This window comes from Nicotiana sylvestris, chromosome 11 (genome assembly GCF_000393655.2).
Source record: "Nicotiana sylvestris chromosome 11, ASM39365v2, whole genome shotgun sequence".
In the NCBI taxonomy this organism is placed as follows: domain Eukaryota; kingdom Viridiplantae; phylum Streptophyta; class Magnoliopsida; order Solanales; family Solanaceae; genus Nicotiana; species Nicotiana sylvestris.
In genome coordinates this window covers 147,656,465-147,675,640 of record NC_091067.1, presented here as the reverse complement: position 1 = coordinate 147,675,640, position 19,176 = coordinate 147,656,465, and the positions used below count along the sequence as shown (strand labels likewise).

At 41.1% G+C, this 19,176-nt stretch overlaps 1 protein-coding gene across 1 annotated transcript; it reads left to right on the top strand.

Moving 5' to 3' along the window:
- The first annotated feature begins 14,827 nt into the window (after positions 1 to 14,827).
- LOC104234637 (monofunctional riboflavin biosynthesis protein RIBA 3, chloroplastic) lies at positions 14,828 to 18,444 on the top strand. Its single transcript, XM_009788231.2, has 6 exons — positions 14,828 to 15,340; positions 16,154 to 16,372; positions 16,739 to 17,064; positions 17,276 to 17,405; positions 17,493 to 17,789; positions 17,936 to 18,444. Exons 1-6 carry the CDS (start codon positions 14,996 to 14,998, stop codon positions 18,197 to 18,199), a joined length of 1,581 nt encoding a protein of 526 aa, XP_009786533.1. The 5' UTR covers positions 14,828 to 14,995; the 3' UTR covers positions 18,200 to 18,444.
- The last annotated feature ends 732 nt before the right edge of the window (positions 18,445 to 19,176 follow it).

The window sequence follows — 19,176 nt, the reverse complement described above, 5'->3', positions numbered from 1 at the left end:
TAGGCTCTCGGCCTCATATCAACAAGCCACCTCGTGGCGTACAAATCTCAGGCCCTCAGCCTCTAATCATAATTAGTGTTTCCTCACAACATAGACCCTCGGCCTTACTCAGTAAAAATCCTTAGAAGCCACTCGAGCAATAGTAAAACATGATTCTCAGCCCAAAATATCATTTAAAAGATCATTTAAGTGTTAAAAATAGAGTAAACATGGTTGAGTTATGAAAATAATGGAATATAGCATGACTGAGTTCAAGTATAAAGTCAAAACACTGAAGAAATATCAATAAAAATCCCCTAAGAGTTCAAATAGTTGGCACGAGGCCCAAATATGGCATTCAGCCCAAAACATGATGATAACAAATATATTTCAGTCAAATACGCGGTAAAATAGTCATTCGGGACGGACCAAGTCATAATCCCCAATAATGCACGACCCCACGCTCGTCTTCAAGCGTGTGCATCACCTCAATATAGCACAATGATGTGCAATCCGGGGTTTCATACCCTCAGGACAGTATTTACAATCATTACTCACCTCAATTCGATCAAATCTCTAGCCCGCGACGCCTTTACCCCTCGAATCGGCCTCCACTCACGTCGAATCTATCCAAAATCAGAATCACGACATCAAAATATGCTAAGGGGACGAAGCCCAAGCGAAAATAATCAATTTGCAACATAAATCCCGAAATTACCAAAACCCGACCCCCGGGCCCACGTCTCGAAATTTGATAAAATTCACATCATTAGATTCCTTATCTTCTCACGAGTTCATACATATCAAAAGTACCAAAATCCGACCACAAATGGTCCCTCAAATACTCAAGTCTAGGTTTCCAATACCAAGCCCTAGTTTCCTCAATTTTAACCCTTAAATTCCATTAATTATACCCTTAATCCGTGAAATAATACCATAGGAATGAGTTTTAGGTCTAAAATCTTTACCTCAATGAAGTTCCCTTGAAATCCTTCTTCAAACTCGTCCAAAAAGCTCCAAAGCCGACTTATAAATGGTGAAATAGCTCAAAAATCGCGAAGGAAACAATTTATGCCTTCTGGCCTAGGGATTTCGCATATGCGGCCGAAATCCCGCTTCAGCTGTACCGCTTTTGTGGTCAAGACCACCGCATTTGCTGTCCTCACTTAAGTCCCTATTTTTTGCATCTGTGATCCACCATCCGCACATGCTCCATCGCAGGTGCGGTTATCCAACCGCTTCTGCGGTTTCTGCCTCCCTAGCTCCTTTCCGCTTCTGCGCCCCCCATCATCGCATCTGCGGCATCGCACTTGCGGTCCCCAATCCACAGGTGTGGAAACACCAGAAGTAGAAAATTTGCAGCTTCACCAAAAATCCCAAACTCTCCGTCAACCATCCGAAATCACCCCGAGGCCCCCGGTACCTCAACCAAAAGCACCAACATATCCCAAAACCTTATTCAAACTTATACCAATATTCAAAACACCTCAAATAACATCTAATCAACCAAAACTCATCGGATTCAAGCCTAATTTTCCAAAATCTTCTGAATTACGCTTTTGATCAAAAACCCAACCAAACCACATCCGAATGACCTGAAATTTTGCATACACATCCCAAATGACACAACAGAACTAATGCAACTCTCGGAATTCCATTGCGACCCCTATATCAAAACCCCACCTATCAACCAGAAAATGCCAAAAATCCAATTCCGCCAATTCAAGCCTAAATCTACTCCGGACCTCTAAAACATATTCTGATCACGATCCTATGTCCCAAATCACCTCCGAAGCTATCCGAACCATCAAAACTCCATTCGAGCCCTCTAATACATAAGTCAACATCCGGTTGACTTTTCCAACTTAAGCTTCCTCAAAAGAGACTAAGTGTCTCAAACCTTACCAAATCCTTTCCGAACACGAGCCAACCAACCCGATCACATATAGAACCGATAGACAAAGCAATAAGAAGAAGAAATGGGGGAAACAGAGCGGTAACTCATGAGACGACTGGCCGGGTCGTCACTTCCTCCCTAACTTAAATAGACGTTCGTCCTCGAACGAGTCCAGAAACATACCTGAAGCCTCAAACAGGTGAGGATATTTGCTTCGCATCTCCCGCTCGGTCTCCCAGGTAGCCTCCTCCACGGGCTGACCCCTCAACTGCAGTTTCATTGAAGCTATATCCTTTGACCTCAACTTTCGAACCTGACGCTCCAAAATAGCTGCAGGCTCCACATCATAAGTCAAATCACCATCCAACTGAACCGTGATGAAATCCAGAACATGAGACGGGTCCCCAATATACTTCCAGAGCATAGAAACATGAAATACCGGATGCACACTCGACAAACTGGGTGGCAAAGCAAGCTCATAAGCCACCTCCCCAATCCTCTGAAGCACCTCAAAAGGCCCAATGAATCGAGGACTCAATTTACCCTTGTTCCCAAATCTCATAACACCCTTCATGGGCGAAACCTTCAACAGAACCTTCTTTCCAACCATGTAGGACCCATCCCGAACCTTCCTGTCAGCATAACTCTTCTGTCTCAACTGCGCTGTACGAAGCCTCTCCTGAATCACTTTCACCTTTTCTAAAGCATCCTACACCAAGTCTGTCCCCAATAGCCTAGCCTCGCCCGGCTCAAACTAACCAACTGGAGATCGACACCGCCTCCCATAAAAAGCCTCATATCGAGACATATGAATACTCGACTAGTAGTTGTTGTTATAAGCAAACTCTGCAAGCAGTAGAAACTGATCCCATGACACTCTAAAATCAATGACACAAGCACGCAACATGTCCTCCAATATATGAATAGTGCGCTCGGATTGCCCATCCGTCTGAGGGTGAAAAGCTGTGCTTAACTCAACCTGAGTACCCAACTCTCGCTACACAGACCTCCACAACTATGAAGTAAACTAAGTGCCTCTATCTGAGATGATAGAAACCGGGACACCATGTAAATGAACAATCTCGCGGATATAGATCTCTGCTAACCGCTCTGAAGAATAGGTAGTACACACATGAATGAAGGGCGCGGACTTGGTCAGCCAATCCACAATCACCCAAATAGCATCGTACTTTTTCAAAGTCCATGGAAGTCCAACTACAAAGTCCATAGTGATCCTCTCCCACTTCCACTCTGGAATATCCATCTGCTGAAGCAAGCCACCCGGTCTCTGATGCTCGTATTTCACCTGCTGACAATTGAGACACCAAGCTGCAAATCCCACAATGTCCTTCTTCATTCTTCTCTACCAATAATGTTTCCTCAAATCCTGATACATCTTCGCGGCACCCAGATGAATGGAATATCGCGAGCTATGTGCCTCCTCCAGAATCAACTCCCGAAGCCCATCTACATGAGGCACACATATCTAGCCCTGCATCCTCAACATCCTATCTTTACCAATGGTCACATCTCTGGCATCATCATGTTGAACTCTATCTTTAAGGACAAGCAAATGCAGATCATCATATTGCGCTCTTTGATGCGATCATATAAGGAAGACCGAGAAACCACACAAGCCAATACCTGACTGGGCTCCGAAATATCTAACCTCACGAACCGATTGGCCAAGGCCTGAACATCAACTGCAAGAGGTCTCTCCCTAACAAGAATATATGCCAAACTCCCCATACTCACCGCCTTTCGGCTCAAAGCATCGGCCATCATATTGGCCTTTCCCGGATGGTACAATATAGTGATATCATAATCATTTAGCAACTCCAACCATCTCCGCTGCCTCAAATTAAGATCCTTCTGCTTGAACAAGTGCTGGAGACTACGATGATCAGTAAACACCTCACAGGACACACCATATAGATAATGCCTCTAAATCTTTAATGCATGAACAATGGCAGCCAACTCCAAATCGTGAATGGGGTAGTTCTTCTCATGGGGATTCAACTGACGAGAAGCATAAACAATAACTCTACCCTCCTGCATCAATACACAACCAATACCAACTCTCGAAGCATCACAATACACGGTATATAAACCTGAAGCTGATGGAAAAACCAACACTGGAGCTGTGGTCAAGGATGTCTTGAGCTTCTGAAAGCTCTCCTCACACTCATACGACCATACAAATGAAGCACCCTTCTGAGTCAACTTGGTCAAGGGCTATGCGAAAGACGAGAATCATTGAACAAATTGGCGATAATAACCCGCCAAACCAAGAAAGCTACGAATCTCTGTGGCTGAGGATGGTCTGGGCCAACTCTAAACTACCTCTATCTTCTTCGGGTCAACCTGAATACCCTCGCTGGACACCAAGTGCCCTAAGAAAGCCACTGAACTAAGCCAAAACTCACACTTGGAGAATTTTGCATAAAGCTTCTTCTCCCTCAATCTCTGCAACACAACTCTCAAATGCTCCGCGTGCTCCTTCTGACTACACGAATACACCAGAATATCATCAATGAAGGCTATGACAAACGAGTCGAGATAAGGTCGGAACACGCTGTTCATCAAATGCATGAACGCTGCTGGGGCATTATCAGCCCAAAAAACATCTCCAAGAACTCATAATGACCATATCGGGTCTTGAAAGCTGTCTTAAGAATATCTGAGTCCCTGATCTTCAACTGGTGAGAACCTGAACGGAGATCAATCTTGGAGAACACTCTCGCTCCCTGAAGCTGGTCGAATAAATCATCAATGCGAGGCAAAGGATACTTGTTCTTAATTGTTACCTTGTTCAATTGCCTATAATCAATGCACATCCTCATAGTGCCATCCTTCTTCTTCACAAATAGAACCGGCGCACCCCAAGGCGACACACTAGGCCGAATGAACCCCTTATCAAGGAGTTCCTGAAGTTGCTCCTTTAACTCCTTCAAATCCGCTGGTGCCATACGATACGGTAGAATAAAAATGGGCTGAATGCCCGGCACTAGGTCAATACCAAAATCAATATCCCCGTCCGGTGACATGCCCGACAAGTCTACAGGAAACACATCAGGAAAATCCCTCATAACTGGAACAAAATCAATGTTGGGAGTCTCTGCACCGACATCCCTCACAAAGGCTAGATACGAAAGACAACCCTTCCTAACCATACGCTGGGCCTTCAAGAATGAGATTACCCTACTGGGAGCATAATCAGTCAAACCTTGCCACTCAATCCGTGGCACACCTGATATAGCCAATATGACTGTCTTAGCATGACAGTCTAGAATAGCACGACACGGAGATAGCCAATCCATGCCCAAAATGACATTGAAATCCACCATACACAATAATAAAAGATCCATTCGGGTCTCCAAACCACCAATAGTCACCGCACACGACTGGTACACACGGTCTACAATAACAGCATCGCCCACCGAGGTAGATACATGAACAGGTGAAACAAGAGACTTACGGGGCGTACCTAAATAACGAGCAAAGTATGATGACACATAATAAAGGTGGAACCGGGATCAAATAATATAGAGGCATCTCTGTGAAAAACTGAAATAATACCTGTAATGACAACATCAGAAGCAATAGCATCGGGTCTAGCTGGAAGTACATAGAAACGGGCCTGACTGCCACCTGATCGACCTCCCCCTCTAGGGCAACCCCTAGCTGACTAACCTCCACCCCTAGCTCGCTGGGTGGGTGGTGGTGAAGTAACTGGAGCTAAAGCCGATGAATGACCCCTTTGCTGAGATAAACCCGTAAGACGACGAGGGCACTGCCTCCACATATGACCCATCTCTCCACACTCATAACAACTCCCAGGTGCTGGAGAAGGGGACTGAAGGGAACCCCTCGCACCAGAGTGACTAGCAGATGCACCTGGCATAGAAGAGCACTGAACTGATGGAGCTCGGGACGAACTCTGAGCTGGAAGGGCACTAAGTGATGACTGGCCCTGATGAGAACTATGAGAACCATGACCTGATGACGCCCCACGATAACCTGGGTGAGCTGGCTGAGCATGCCTGAATAGACGGCCTCTGTCGTGCTGAAACTGACCTCTCGAAGGAGCACCACTATAACTACCAAATCCTCGAGGCCTCTTGGCCTCCCTCTCCTCTCGCTGCTAGCGACGAATAGACTCAATCTGACGAGCAATGTCTACAACCTCCTCAAAGGTAGCACCAGTCACCCTCTCCCTGGTCATAAGAATACGAAGTTGATAAGTGAGGCCATTAACAAACCTCCTAATCCTCTCTCTATCTGTCAGAACCAACCAAATCGCATGGCGAGCTAACTCAAAAAATCTCATCTCACACTGCGTCATAGTCATCTCTCCCTGATGCAACCACTCAAACTGCCTACGTAGCTCCTCTCTGTGAGACTGCGACACATACTTCTCCAAGAAGAGAACAGAGAACTGTTTCCAGGTAAGGGGTGTTGTACCAACAGGCCTACGCCTCTCAAAAGCCTCCCACCAAGTGAAGGCAACTCCAGAAAATTGATAAGCAGTGAAAGCGACCCCGCTGGTCTCCAGAATACCCGCTGTATGAAGCATCCTCTGACAGTTGTCCAAGAAACCCTGGGCATCCTCGCCCTCTGCACCACTGAAGGTTGGAGGCTGAAGTCTACCAAACCTCGCCAACCTACGCTGCTCGTCCTCTGGCATGGCAGGAACTACATAGTCCTGAGCAACCGTAACCGGCTGGGCTGGATGCACCCCTGATGTCTGAAGTCCCTCCACGACCTGCTCAGATGTGCGAGCGGCGGGAGTCTGAGTGCCTCCCCCAGCTAAGTAGCTGCAGTTGCAGTAACTGAGACCGCTTGAGCTAGGCCAGTGCAAACTGATAGAATCTGAGCCAAGGCCTCCTGAAGACCCAGAATCACAATCGGCACAGCTGGTGCCTGAGCTGGTGCTGCTGGAGCATCCACAACTGGGACCTAATCCGGAACTAAGGCGGCTGGTGGATCTGTAGGTGCTGCCCTAGCTGCTATGCGGGCCACACCTCTTCTCCTACCGCGACCATAACCGCATCCTCGGCCTTTAGTGGCCACAGCTGGTAGTACTAGTGGTCATCCATCTTGACCGGTAGCGCATGTCTTCACCATCTGTGAGAGAATAGAATAACATAAGTTTAGTACTCGGATCAACAAATTCGCACGACAAAAATTCCAAGAATATGAAGCTTTTCCTAAAGGTTCTGCAGCCTCTCAAGGATAAATACAAACGTGTCCGTACCGATTCACGAAACTCTACTAAACCTGCTCATGACTCGTGAGACCTATGTAACCTAGACTCTGATACCAACTCGTCACGACCCTAAAACCGAACCCGATCATGATGGCGCCTCTCGTGAAGACAAGGTCAGCTGACACAATCCCATTCAGTTTTAAACAATTAAACAATAAGAATTAAGTCTAAAATGTAATAAATAATCCAAAAGTAAGCAATGAACATTACAGTTTGCGAAAATAAAACCCAACACAGCCCGATACCGGAGTGTCACCAGTCATGGGCATCTATTAATTCTAACACAAGTTTGAAAAGTCTACAAGCTATTACAAAGTCACTACTAAGGGACACAGAATGAGATAAGGGGGAGAAACACGGGACTGCGGACGCCAAGCAGCTACCTCGTGAACTTTGAAATTTGCTGGGAGCTCTCAACTCTCGCTAGTAGGATCAACAACGCCTGAATCTGTACACAGGGTGCAGGGAGTAAAGTGAGTACTCCAACTCAGTGAGTAATAATCATAAATAAAGATTGAAAGTAAGAAATCACGTAAGGCACATTATAGGCTATAAGGAAGCAGTAAAAATCCAGTAAAAACGGTGAAGTAGTAAAGATGTATAAAATCGCTGAGTTCAGTTTAAACTTCATAAAATGCCTTTTTAACAATTAAGCAAGTAAATGACAGGCAATTAGGAGAATTAAACACATAAAGGATCGTCCCTCGGGCACAGTATCAAGAAATCCGCCCCTCGGGCTATATCTCACATCACAATGGGTACCCGCGCTCACCGGGGGTGTGCAGACTCCTGGAGGAGCCCCTTACGACCCAGGCGCAATATCAAATCATCTTGTGGCATCATCACTAGGCTCTCGGCCTCATATCAACAAGCCACCTCGTGGCGTACAAATCTCAGGCCCTCGGCCTCTAATCATAATTAGTGTTTCCTCACAACATAGGCCCTCATCCTTACTCAGTAAAAATCCTCACAAGCCACTCAGGCAATAGTAAAACATGATTCTCAACCCAAAATATCATTTAAAAGATCATTTAAGTGTTAAAAATAGAGTAAACATGGTTGAGTTATGAAAATAATAGAATATAGTATGACTGAGTTCAAGTATAAAGTCAAAACAATGAAGAAATATCAATAAAAATCTCCTAAGGGTTTAAATAGTTGGCACGAGGCCCAAATATGGCATTCAGCCCAAAACATGATAATAGCAAATATATCAGTCAAAACGCGGTAAAATAGTCATTCAAGATGGACCAAGTCATAATCCCAACAATGCACGACCCCACGCTCATCTTCAAGCGTGTGCGTCACCTTAATATAGTACAACGATGTGCAATCCGGGGTTTTATACCCTCAGGACAGTATTTACAATCATCACTCACCTCAATCCGGTCAAATCTCTAGCCCGCGACGCTTTTGCCCCTCGAATCAGCCTCTACTCGCGTCGAATCTATCCAAAATCATAATCACGACGTCAAAATATTCTAAAGGGACGAAGCCCAAGCAAAAATAATCAATTTGCAACATAAATCCCGAAATTACCAAACCCGACCCCGGACTCATGTCTCAAAATTCGATAAAATTCACATCATTAGATTCCTTATCTCCTCACGAGTTCATATATATCAAAAGTACTAAAATCTGACCACAAATGGTCCCTCAAATACTCAAGTCTAGGTTTCCAATATCAAGCCCTAGTTTCCCCAATTTTAACCCTTAAATTCCATTAATTATAGCCCTAATCCGTGAAATAATACCATAGGAACGAGTTTTAGGTCCAAAATCCTTACCTCAATGAAGTTCCCTTGAAATCCTTCTTCAAAATCGTCCAAAAAGCTCCAAAGCCGACTTAGAAATGGTGAAATAGCTCAAAAATCGCGAAGGAAACAATTTATACCTTTTGGCCCAGGGATTTCGCATATACGGCCAAAATCCCGCTTCAGCCGTACCGCTTCTACGGTCAAGACCACTGCATCTGCGGTCCTCACTTAAGTCCCCATTTTTCGCATTTGCGATCCACTATCCGTCGAATAGCTCCAACCGCTTCTGCGGTTTCTGGCGCAGGTGGCGCAGAAACCTTATGCGGTTATCCAACCGCTTCTGCGGTTATGCGGTTATCCAACCGATGCACAGAAAAAAGCTCAAATATCCGTCGATGGCGCAGGTGCGGTTATCCAACCGCTTCTGCGGTTTCTGGATCCATAGCTCCTTTTCGCTTCTACGGCCCCCTTCATCGCATCTGCGGCATCGCACCTGTGGTCCCCAATCCGCAGGTGTGGAAACACCAGAAGCAAAAAATTTGCAGCTTCACCAAAAATCTCAAACTCTCCGTCAACCATTTGAAATCACCCCGAGGCCCCCGAGACCTCAACCAAAAGAACCAACATATCCCAAAACCTTATTCAAACTTATACCAATCTTCAAAACACTTCAAACAACATCGAATCAACCAAAACTCCGGATTCAAGCCTAAGTTTCCAAAATCTTCCGAATTACGCTTTTGATCAAAAATCCAACCAAATCACGTCTGAATGACCTGAAATTTTGCACACACATCCCAAATGACACAACGGAACTACTACAACTTTCAGAATTCCATCCCGACCCCTATATCAAAACCCCACCTATCAATCGGAAAACGCCAAAAATCCAATTCCACCAATTCAAGCCTAAATCTACTCCAGACCTCCAAAATACATTCCGATCACGCTCCTAAGTCCCAAATAACCCCCGAAGCTATCCGACCCATCAGAACTCACATCCGAGCCCTCTAACACATAAGTCAATATCCGATTAACTTTTCCAACTTAAGCTTCCTCAAAAGAGACTAAGTGTCTCAAACCTTACCAAATCCTTTCCGAACCCAAGCCAACCAACCCGATCATATATAGAACCAATAGACAAAGCAATAAGAAGCAGAAATGGGGAAAACGGAGTGGTAACTCATGAGACGACTGGCCGGGTCTTCATAATTATTCTACCTAGTTTCAAACTATATATACATACTCTCTCATTAACACAAACACACGAACACATTGGTTCAAAAAACTATCTCTCACACTCAAAGCTTTCTACTTTCTTTTTTTGCTACTTGCTACTGTCTTGAATTAGTCGGCTGTGAGCCAAGGCTAATTATTGTGCTCTCATATCCTCCACTTTGTGTTTACTATCTTCTTTACCGGTATGTTATGATTTCAATTCAAATTTCAAAATAATATGTTTCTTTTACTACTTCAGTTCATCCTGTTTCTAGTATGTTTCTATCTATGGTTTTGTTGTGCAACCTGTAGTTGAGATGCTTTCTTGTCTATCTAGTTATGTTATGTACTACCCCCATTAGGATCAGCATACTTATGAAATGTTACCCTCCCCCCCTTTTGTAGTATGTCTCAATGTGACTCTGTTCCATTTTATGTTTAACTGGTTTTAGTATGAACCTTTCTTTGGAAAAACAATTTGTACCTTAAGTTACTTGGTTCTGTGTTAATTCTGAAGTTCATGTTGTACCCTAATCCCATGAAATCCCCTAGAATTCTTCTGATTCTATAGCTATGTGCACTTCTGTCTGTTATGTATTCACTGTATATGCTTTATATGTCCCCAATTCCCATTACCCATGTGTAAAGGCTGTTCTTTGAATGTTGCAGAACCTGTTTTGGTTCTGTGTTAGGTTTGTTGTTTATTTGATTCCACAACTCTTGTCAAAAAACTGTTTTACTGAGCGACTCTCTTTATTATATAAACTATTTCAATTGAGTCTCTTTCAACACTGTTTTCATTCAAATCTTTTCAAAACTATGTCAAGAACTCTCACACTACTCTTAGGTCCTTAAGTTCTTGCCCTTCCAATATATGACTGCTTAGGGATCCCTATGAGATCCCTCTGAACTCTGATGCATTGGAGCTGGCTCTTCCACACTGCAGTTACTCAGTTATGGTTGTAAAATTTGGGTGTGAGCACTGTCCGGGATCCCTTGAGGTCCTTAGGGGACTCTAACACACCCGGATATAAGAAAGGCTATGAAACAATCTGGCAATTTGAGGTTCTGGAAATCTGGGCCTATTTTCAGGCTCCCTATAGTGTAACTTCTTATTTTTCTTTATCTATATAATTCATTTCAATATTGGTTTGTAATTATTATTGTAAACGAATATTGGGGTTGACTAGTGACAAGGGGAGGGTAGTTATATATGTTATCAATATCAATGGGTAGAAACCATGCCTTAGGTTTACATTTCCTATATGTGCATTAGAATCCATGTCTAGGACCAACACATTCAAAGCATGTCAAGCATTAGATATCATGCTTTAGGTTTACTGCTTCAGCATCTCATTTGATATTATTTTTATCACTTAGAAATCCTGCTTTAGGCTAAATAACAGCATTAACACAAAACTGTTAGTCCTATGCATCTGGAAATCATGCTTAACAATGTTGTAACTCTCTGTGCATTTAGAAATCATGCTTCAGGAATTTTGCATATAAATCATTCTGCATATTAGATACCCTGTTTTAGGATCTCATTCATATTTGCTCAGTCACACTTAGTTAAACTATTGATGCATGAAAAAAGACATAAAACAGTCTCACATTTGATTATCATGTTTAAGTAAAACTGGTCATAATCCCTGTATATCTTTGCAACACTTAGAACATCATGTTTTAGGTAAAATAACTTCTAAACTGTTTTAATAATTCTGGTAACTGTTGTACATTATCCTACGCCTAGGCAAGCCTTAGGTAATCAACCTCTATAAAACTGGAAACTGTTCTTTGTGTTTACTGCTTAATGGTTAACAGGCTTAAAATCAGTAGGCAAACTGATTAGGGCCCCTGCTTCTGAGCTCATAAAATAAAACTGCATATCTTCTGTGTCTTGATATTAGGATCCTGTTTAATAATACTGCCCTTGTTTGTGTTTGAGTCGTGCTGTTTACATGCATTGTACGTGGAGGTAAACCCGAGCCTCTAATTGCTTCTTTCCTGCCTTTATTTGCTAAAGTCCTATTTGTTCTTGCCTGTCGCCTAGTATTTTCTCCTTTTAAACCTTAGGGGTCTGTCTAGAACTGCCTATAGGTAGAGTTCCTAATTTCCTCCAGGGCCATTAAGCAGGGACGGGTAATAGCACGCATAGAGATCGCTAAATAACATTCGCTTAATAACCGTTAATGGGTGGGAAGGGTAGATAGGGATATGATGGTTACGTGCTAATGTCACGTGTAGCCCCTCATTGAGAAGTGTTTACCGAGCATTGCGTAGAGTGATCCTGTAGGCTAACCAACCTAGGACCCATCCTTCCCAAATTCCCTTTGCTTAAACTTTACTTTTCTATATGTACATAATTTGTTTAAGCCTTTCATTTGTTTCATTATTTGAGTCATGTAATGTCCAAAACCTGCTCTTATTTGTAATTATGTGTTTAAAACTATTTGTTTGTTGATGGACTAGTTCATAAGTATAAGTTCGGCCGGGACCCATCGTTATGGACCAAGAGGGGTGCCTAACACCTTCCCCTCAAGGTTATTTCGAGCCCTTACCCTAAATCTCTGATAATGCAAACCAATCCAAGAGTTAATCGCTCTAGGTGCCCTAACGCACCATAATCCATTAGGTGGAGACTCTTCAAATACCCAAATTCCAAAAGGAAACAAGTTATTACCCCCATGAATGTCGAAACCCGGGCTTTCTCCACGGAGGAAAAAGGGGCGCGACAATTGTTTTCCGCACATTTCAGTGATTTAAATATTTCTTATGAAAAATTGAGACTTAGTTAATGTTAGAAAAATGTTTTGTTAAAAGAAATTTACTGAGGACACTTGATTGGGTTGGCTTGCCTAGTATTGTGATAGGCGCCATCACGACCGGGTATTTGGGGTCGTGACAAAAGTAGTCAAGTAGAAGAACATCTTTTGCTGCTAGCGCTTGAAATCAATCCCGGAAAAATTTTCGGGGTTTTCCGCCGGTGCCAATGCTGCCGGTGTTGTTCGGCTCGTTGAGGCATTGGTAGTTACCATCGAAACAGTTTGGTTTTCGCTGTCATTCGTCATTTTTGTAAAAGAATGACACAAACAAATGTTAAAATCACACAGATTTTAATCTCCGATGGAGCAGAAAACCACAAAGGTTTTAATCTCTAAAAAAATAAATATAACGCAAATACATAAAATAAAAGATTAAATTCCTTAAGCTTGTTAGTAAATTATATTTGAAAACTAATTCTGGAGAAAATAAAATAACAAATAAACATAAATGCACACAAAACAAAAATCAATTCGAGCCCACTGAATTCATAGTGTTTCCTTAAGGAATTTAATCCCCTCCTAGTACCCAAGGTTATAGATTATTTTCTCCTATGATAGAACGAATTACACACTGGTGTAGTGGTACTTCAAACTCCAATGTTTCAGCAAATACAAAGTTCGGTAGCAAATCACCCTTACTTTTGTTTTCTTTGAAGTTAAAAAAAATAATGCAGAAGAAAGGAGAATAACTCAGAAATTCGTATGAAAAATTTGAGAGAATGGACTTGTATTTATAGTCAATGTTGGGTTGAAATCTGAAGATGTGCAACTCTTCAGAATGACTGTTTATGCAAAACGGCCATAGCATAAATGTCATAACATAAATGGCTATTTACTCAACAATAAAGAGGGAAAATTGAAGAGGGTAGTTAATTTTCTGTTACAAAAATAGAAAACGGAAAAATGAAAACAGTTGGATTTTAATATTAATATTCTTGGATTTAGTATTAATATTCTGTTATTAAAACGGATATTTAATAACATTTCTGTTAATATTTTACTATTAACAAACAAATTTGGTCCAAAAAATTAATCAATCGATTGACCGAAGCCAAAGCCGAGCGACGACAACGGGGCGAGGCTTGCCTTCTTTTTAACTTTTTTAAGAGCTAGAAGAAGAGCAATTGCTTATATATCCATTAAAAACCTCTTCCTCTTCCAATATGAGACAATGTCCCTTAAAAAAGGAGGGAATGTCAAATGAAACTCAAATATTTTATTTTCCTTTCATTTCCCATTCACCCTCTTTTAAGCATTAATATACTTAAAAACCCAACAATGCGCTCCTGATGGAACTCGCAGAGGGCGTCGGATTTTCTGGTGTTCGGATTGAACCTCATTTTTGGTGGCCACTTCACCTTCGTTTCTAGTTTCTCCAGGGCGTAGACTATCTTTGTAGGTGACACAAAAATTGTGAGCAGATAATAAGGGGGCATACCTCTCTCGTTCCGGTGCGTCCCTGTTCTTGGCCTGGATGGGCCTTCTCATAGCGGAGAGAAGGTGGGGTGGGGCTCTTGACGTACGGCTGGTGTCGTTCCCTGTTGGATCATGGGACCGGGTGATCCCTCCAGATGTTATCTCTTCGTTCTTTCTTGGACTCGGCTTGTACCGAGATGAGACGATGAGTTGGTCTGTTGAGGTCGTCCTCATCTACTCGAACTTCGGCACAGTAAGCATTGTGGATCTCGTCCCAAGTGGTTGGACTATATTTCATCAACCGGCTCAGCAGTTTTCAAGTCGCTCTCGAACCATCTCTACTGCTATTTTTTTTTTAATGTTTTGTCAAAAGACAGGGAATAAGGATATTGCACATCCAATTTGGCTGTATGCATGTGGTTCAAAGTCCTCTTACGTTCAAAATCAGACTCTTTTATTAGTTTCACGTCATTGGATAAGACGAGAGAAAACTTGAGGTGCTCTTTTTTCCCTCTTAAAATGGCGCCTTTTGCAAACTCCGAATCCAACTACAAAATTGTCAGCCAAAAAAACCAGTAAAACTACAATTCAGTTAACTTCCAATATTTTCTGCTAGCTAATATCTGTTCCATTAATGGATTGTATCGTGTTTAAAAATCCATCATTTCCAAGAATCTTCATCAGCTCAAAATTTTTTGGGACTTGTCAAAATATTGTTGGATTTGGGCAATACAGAAAAAGAACAGTATTTACTACATGCTGTTCTGCTGAAATTAACCCATTTGAAAGCAATCAAAACGGTTCTGTATTTGATGGTTTGAATGATCAGAATTCTTCAGTTCCATTTGAAACATTGAGTGCTGAAATAACACCAGAAACTATTGATTTCTTTGTGAGTGAAGCTGAGGGTGATCCTGATTGTCCCACTAGCGGTTATTCTTCAATTGAAGAGGCACTTACTGCATTACGTGAAGGAAAGGTTGGTGTTTTTTTCTTTTCTTTCAATTTTTGGACTTTAATTTCGTGAATTTCTTGAAAAATTAGTTGAATGGACTATTAGTTTTGGAGTTAATTTTACATTTTTCGTGTGTGCATGGTTACTGAAATTTATCCACTATACACATAGGCAGAGCTATACTTTAAAGTTTTATGTATTCTGAACCTGACATCGAACTAATCGCTAATCATAGTTGTTGGGTTCGCAATTACATATTTATATATATTCCCTCCGTTCACTTTTACTTGTTCGGTATTCTAAAAATAGATTTTCGCTTTTACTTATTACTTTTAGCATATTAAGAGAAGGCAATTTCCCTTTTCCGGTTATACGTACAGTATTTATTACTCATTTCAAATCATTTTCTCAAATCCATTAAAAATATGCATCAATTAATATGGGTATCATGGTAAATTATGCATTTCATTTATTATTTCTTAAAGGGCGTGCAAAGTCCATAGTGGACAAGTAAAAGTGAACGGAGGGAGTACTTAATAACAACAACAAACCCATTGATTTTTCATAAGTGGGGTCTGGGGAGGGTAAGATGTACACGGCCTTGCCGATAAATCCTCGTATGGAGAACGGATGAAAAAAGTAATGGTAAATATTCGTACGAATACAAAATCTTAGTGGTTAAAATTCACTTTAATATGATGAAAATAATAATAATTTTGTGATTTTGCTATTATGGTTGTAAAATTCACTAAAGTACAAAAAATAGTTTTTTTTAATGAATTTAACTTGTACTTTTATGTTCATTTGGTAAAACTTATGATTGTGAAAATGTGTCAGTTTGTGATTGTTGTAGATGATGAAAGTGGGGAAGTGGAAGGAAACCTTGTAATGGGAGCATCCTTTGCTAGTGCAGAGGGAATTGCATTCATGGTAAGACATGGATCAGGCATTATTTCTGTGGGAATGAAAGAAGAGGATCTTGAAAGACTCAAGCTTCCTTTAATGTCACCTGAAAAAGAAGATGATTCTTCTGCTCCATCCTTCACAATCACAGTGGTAATTTGACTCTTCCCCCATTGCTAAAAGTGTTTGTAATGTACTTAAAGGTTGAAAAAATTACTAAAATTTCGATGAATTTATTGCCAACCGATATCAGTCAATGTGGCCAACATATTAACAGAAAGACTGAAGTTTTGCCAAATTTAGCTCTTGCATTTATATAGTAGGAAGTAGATTTGTATCATTTATGTAATTTATGTCATTCCGTAACAATTTTATAAGCTATATTCTCAGGCTGGAGTTGAAACTCCCACTGTCGAATTACTGATAGTAGATGGCTGATAAATTCCATGATATTCGAATACAATGTGATGTTAAAATAACATTTCTGCTCATTGAAGTACCTTGTTTTATTATGCATAGGATGCAAAGGTGGGAACATCTACTGGTGTATCGGCTTCAGATAGGGCTAAAACTGTGCTTGCATTGTCATCTCCTACTTCTAGTCCTGAAGATTTCAGAAGGCCAGGGCACGTTTTCCCCCTCAAGTATCGAAATGGTGGGGTCTTAAGAAGATTTGGTCATACTGAGGCTTCTGTTGATTTAGTAATGTCAGCCGGCTTGCAACCAGTTTCTGCTCTTTCAACTATAGTTGATAAAAGTGATGGTTCAATAGCCACCATGCCCATTTTGGAAAATTTGGCCTTGGCGCACAAGATTCCTATTATCTCAATAACTGATTTAGTAAGGTGAATCATTGACATATGTCCATTCCATTTCAGCAGCCTCTTTCTTTTCCCAATTCTGTTATTTCTGCATACTAGTGTTGAGAACTTTGACCGCATTTTCAGGTTCCATATTTGCCAAGTGCAGCCTTCATTTTGTACTCATTAAATTATGCATGAGAAAGCAACAATAGCCAACTTACTAATTTTGTATGTCATGTTTTACTGCTTGCAGATATAGGAGAAAGAGGGAAAATCTTGTCGAAAGAACTGCAGTGTCACGTTTACCAACTAAATGGGGATTATTCGAGGCTTACTGCTACCGTTCAAAGCTTGATGGAACAGAACATATAGCTGTTGTAAAGGTCAAAAGCATATATAATTAGTGATTTTATCCTTCAAACAAATTGCATAATTCGTCCGGAATTCTAAACTTTAAAAGTTTTCAACAGGGTGATATCGGGAATGGTCAAGATGTGTTGGTAAGGGTACACTCGGAGTGTTTGACGGGGGACATATTTGGATCTAGACGATGTGATTGTGGTAATCAGCTGGATTTGGCAATGCAGTTGATTGAGGAAGCTGGTAGAGGTGTGGTTATCTATCTCAGAGGCCACGAAGGAAGAGGCATTGGCCTCGGTAACAAGCTTCAGGCCTATAACTTGCAAGATCAAGGTCATGATACTGTTGAAGCCAATTTAGAACTCGGCTTTGCTGCAGATGCTCGTGAATATGGCATTGGTGCACAGGTTAGTCACATAATTTTCTCATATCTATCCCAATTTCCCAACCTCGACAGACAATCAAGTATACTAATTTTCTAGTTTCTACTGATAATTGAGTATATCTATTAACAAATGGAAGAATATGACTTAACTTTATTTGATTGCAACAGATGTTGAGGGATATAGGAGTTCGTACCATGCGCTTAATGACTAACAATCCAGCAAAATTTACCGGTCTAAAGGGCTATGGTTTAGCTGTCGTTGGACGAGTACCAGTTTTGACACCCTTCACAGAGGAAAACAGGAAGTATTTGGAAACAAAACGAACAAAAATGAGTCATATATATGGATCTGATGTGCAGGGACCAATTAAGGCGTCCATCAACCAAAGTTTAAAGAAACAAGATCCGCCCCAGGAAAGAAAAGAAAGTTGAGTAATAGCAGATTACTTTCAAGAAGGGAGATTCTCTCATCTGTTTCATACTTGATTCACATTTTTTTTTGGACAACTAATTATTTGAGGTATATTCCAATTACAGAAAAGAAAACGCAAGCAATGATACAAAAATACCTTCTGAAAGATAGACTGTTCTGCTGTGCTTTCTTTAATTTAGTTCCCCAACCAGACAACTATGTACATCCAAAATCCAAAAGCTAAAAAATTTCTTCTGAACTTTAATTTTCTGTATCTCATTTCATCTTTTAATGTGTAAAGATCTGTTATTTGAGGGATTTTGCAAGTTCCAAGTCCCACTATGTTCAACCAACTGAAAAAGACAGTACAAGGAAGTGAAAATATGCGTTCCAATCTATAAGCTGAAACAAGTACGTACATCTCAATGGAGCTACAAGCTACAGAAAAAATTTTGACCACAGTTAAAATTTGCTTGGTGTAATTTGTGTTTCTGATTTGATTGGTATAGTTTTATTAAGTCAGTTATCTTGTCTAACGTCTATTACCAGTATTTTATTATACTGAGTGTTCCCTTTTTGTTATTTGTGTTCCATTGGATGAAGCAAACATATTATCACTGACGATAAATTTCATGGACTGATGGACGACGAGAAAGCAATGTGAAGAATGAACTTTTACTTTGTCATGATACAATCTGCTAACTTTATTATCTATGTTCTTACAAGAATTCCTCATTACCTAGGAATGATAATTCAAACTGTTCAGCAAAAGGGATAGTTAGTCTCTTGTCCAAATCATTGAATCAGAGAAATCTCAAGGAGATATCATCTTTACAAGGAAGAAAAAAAATGTCATACATCACATAAACTCTTCAATCTTATTTGGTTGAATAAGATGTTTAAGGGTCAAAATCATTCTTTTGTTACCACAATTTGTGACTAGGCTAAACATTCTGATTATCATTCCCTCTTATCAACCTCGTCTCGTGCATGTGAG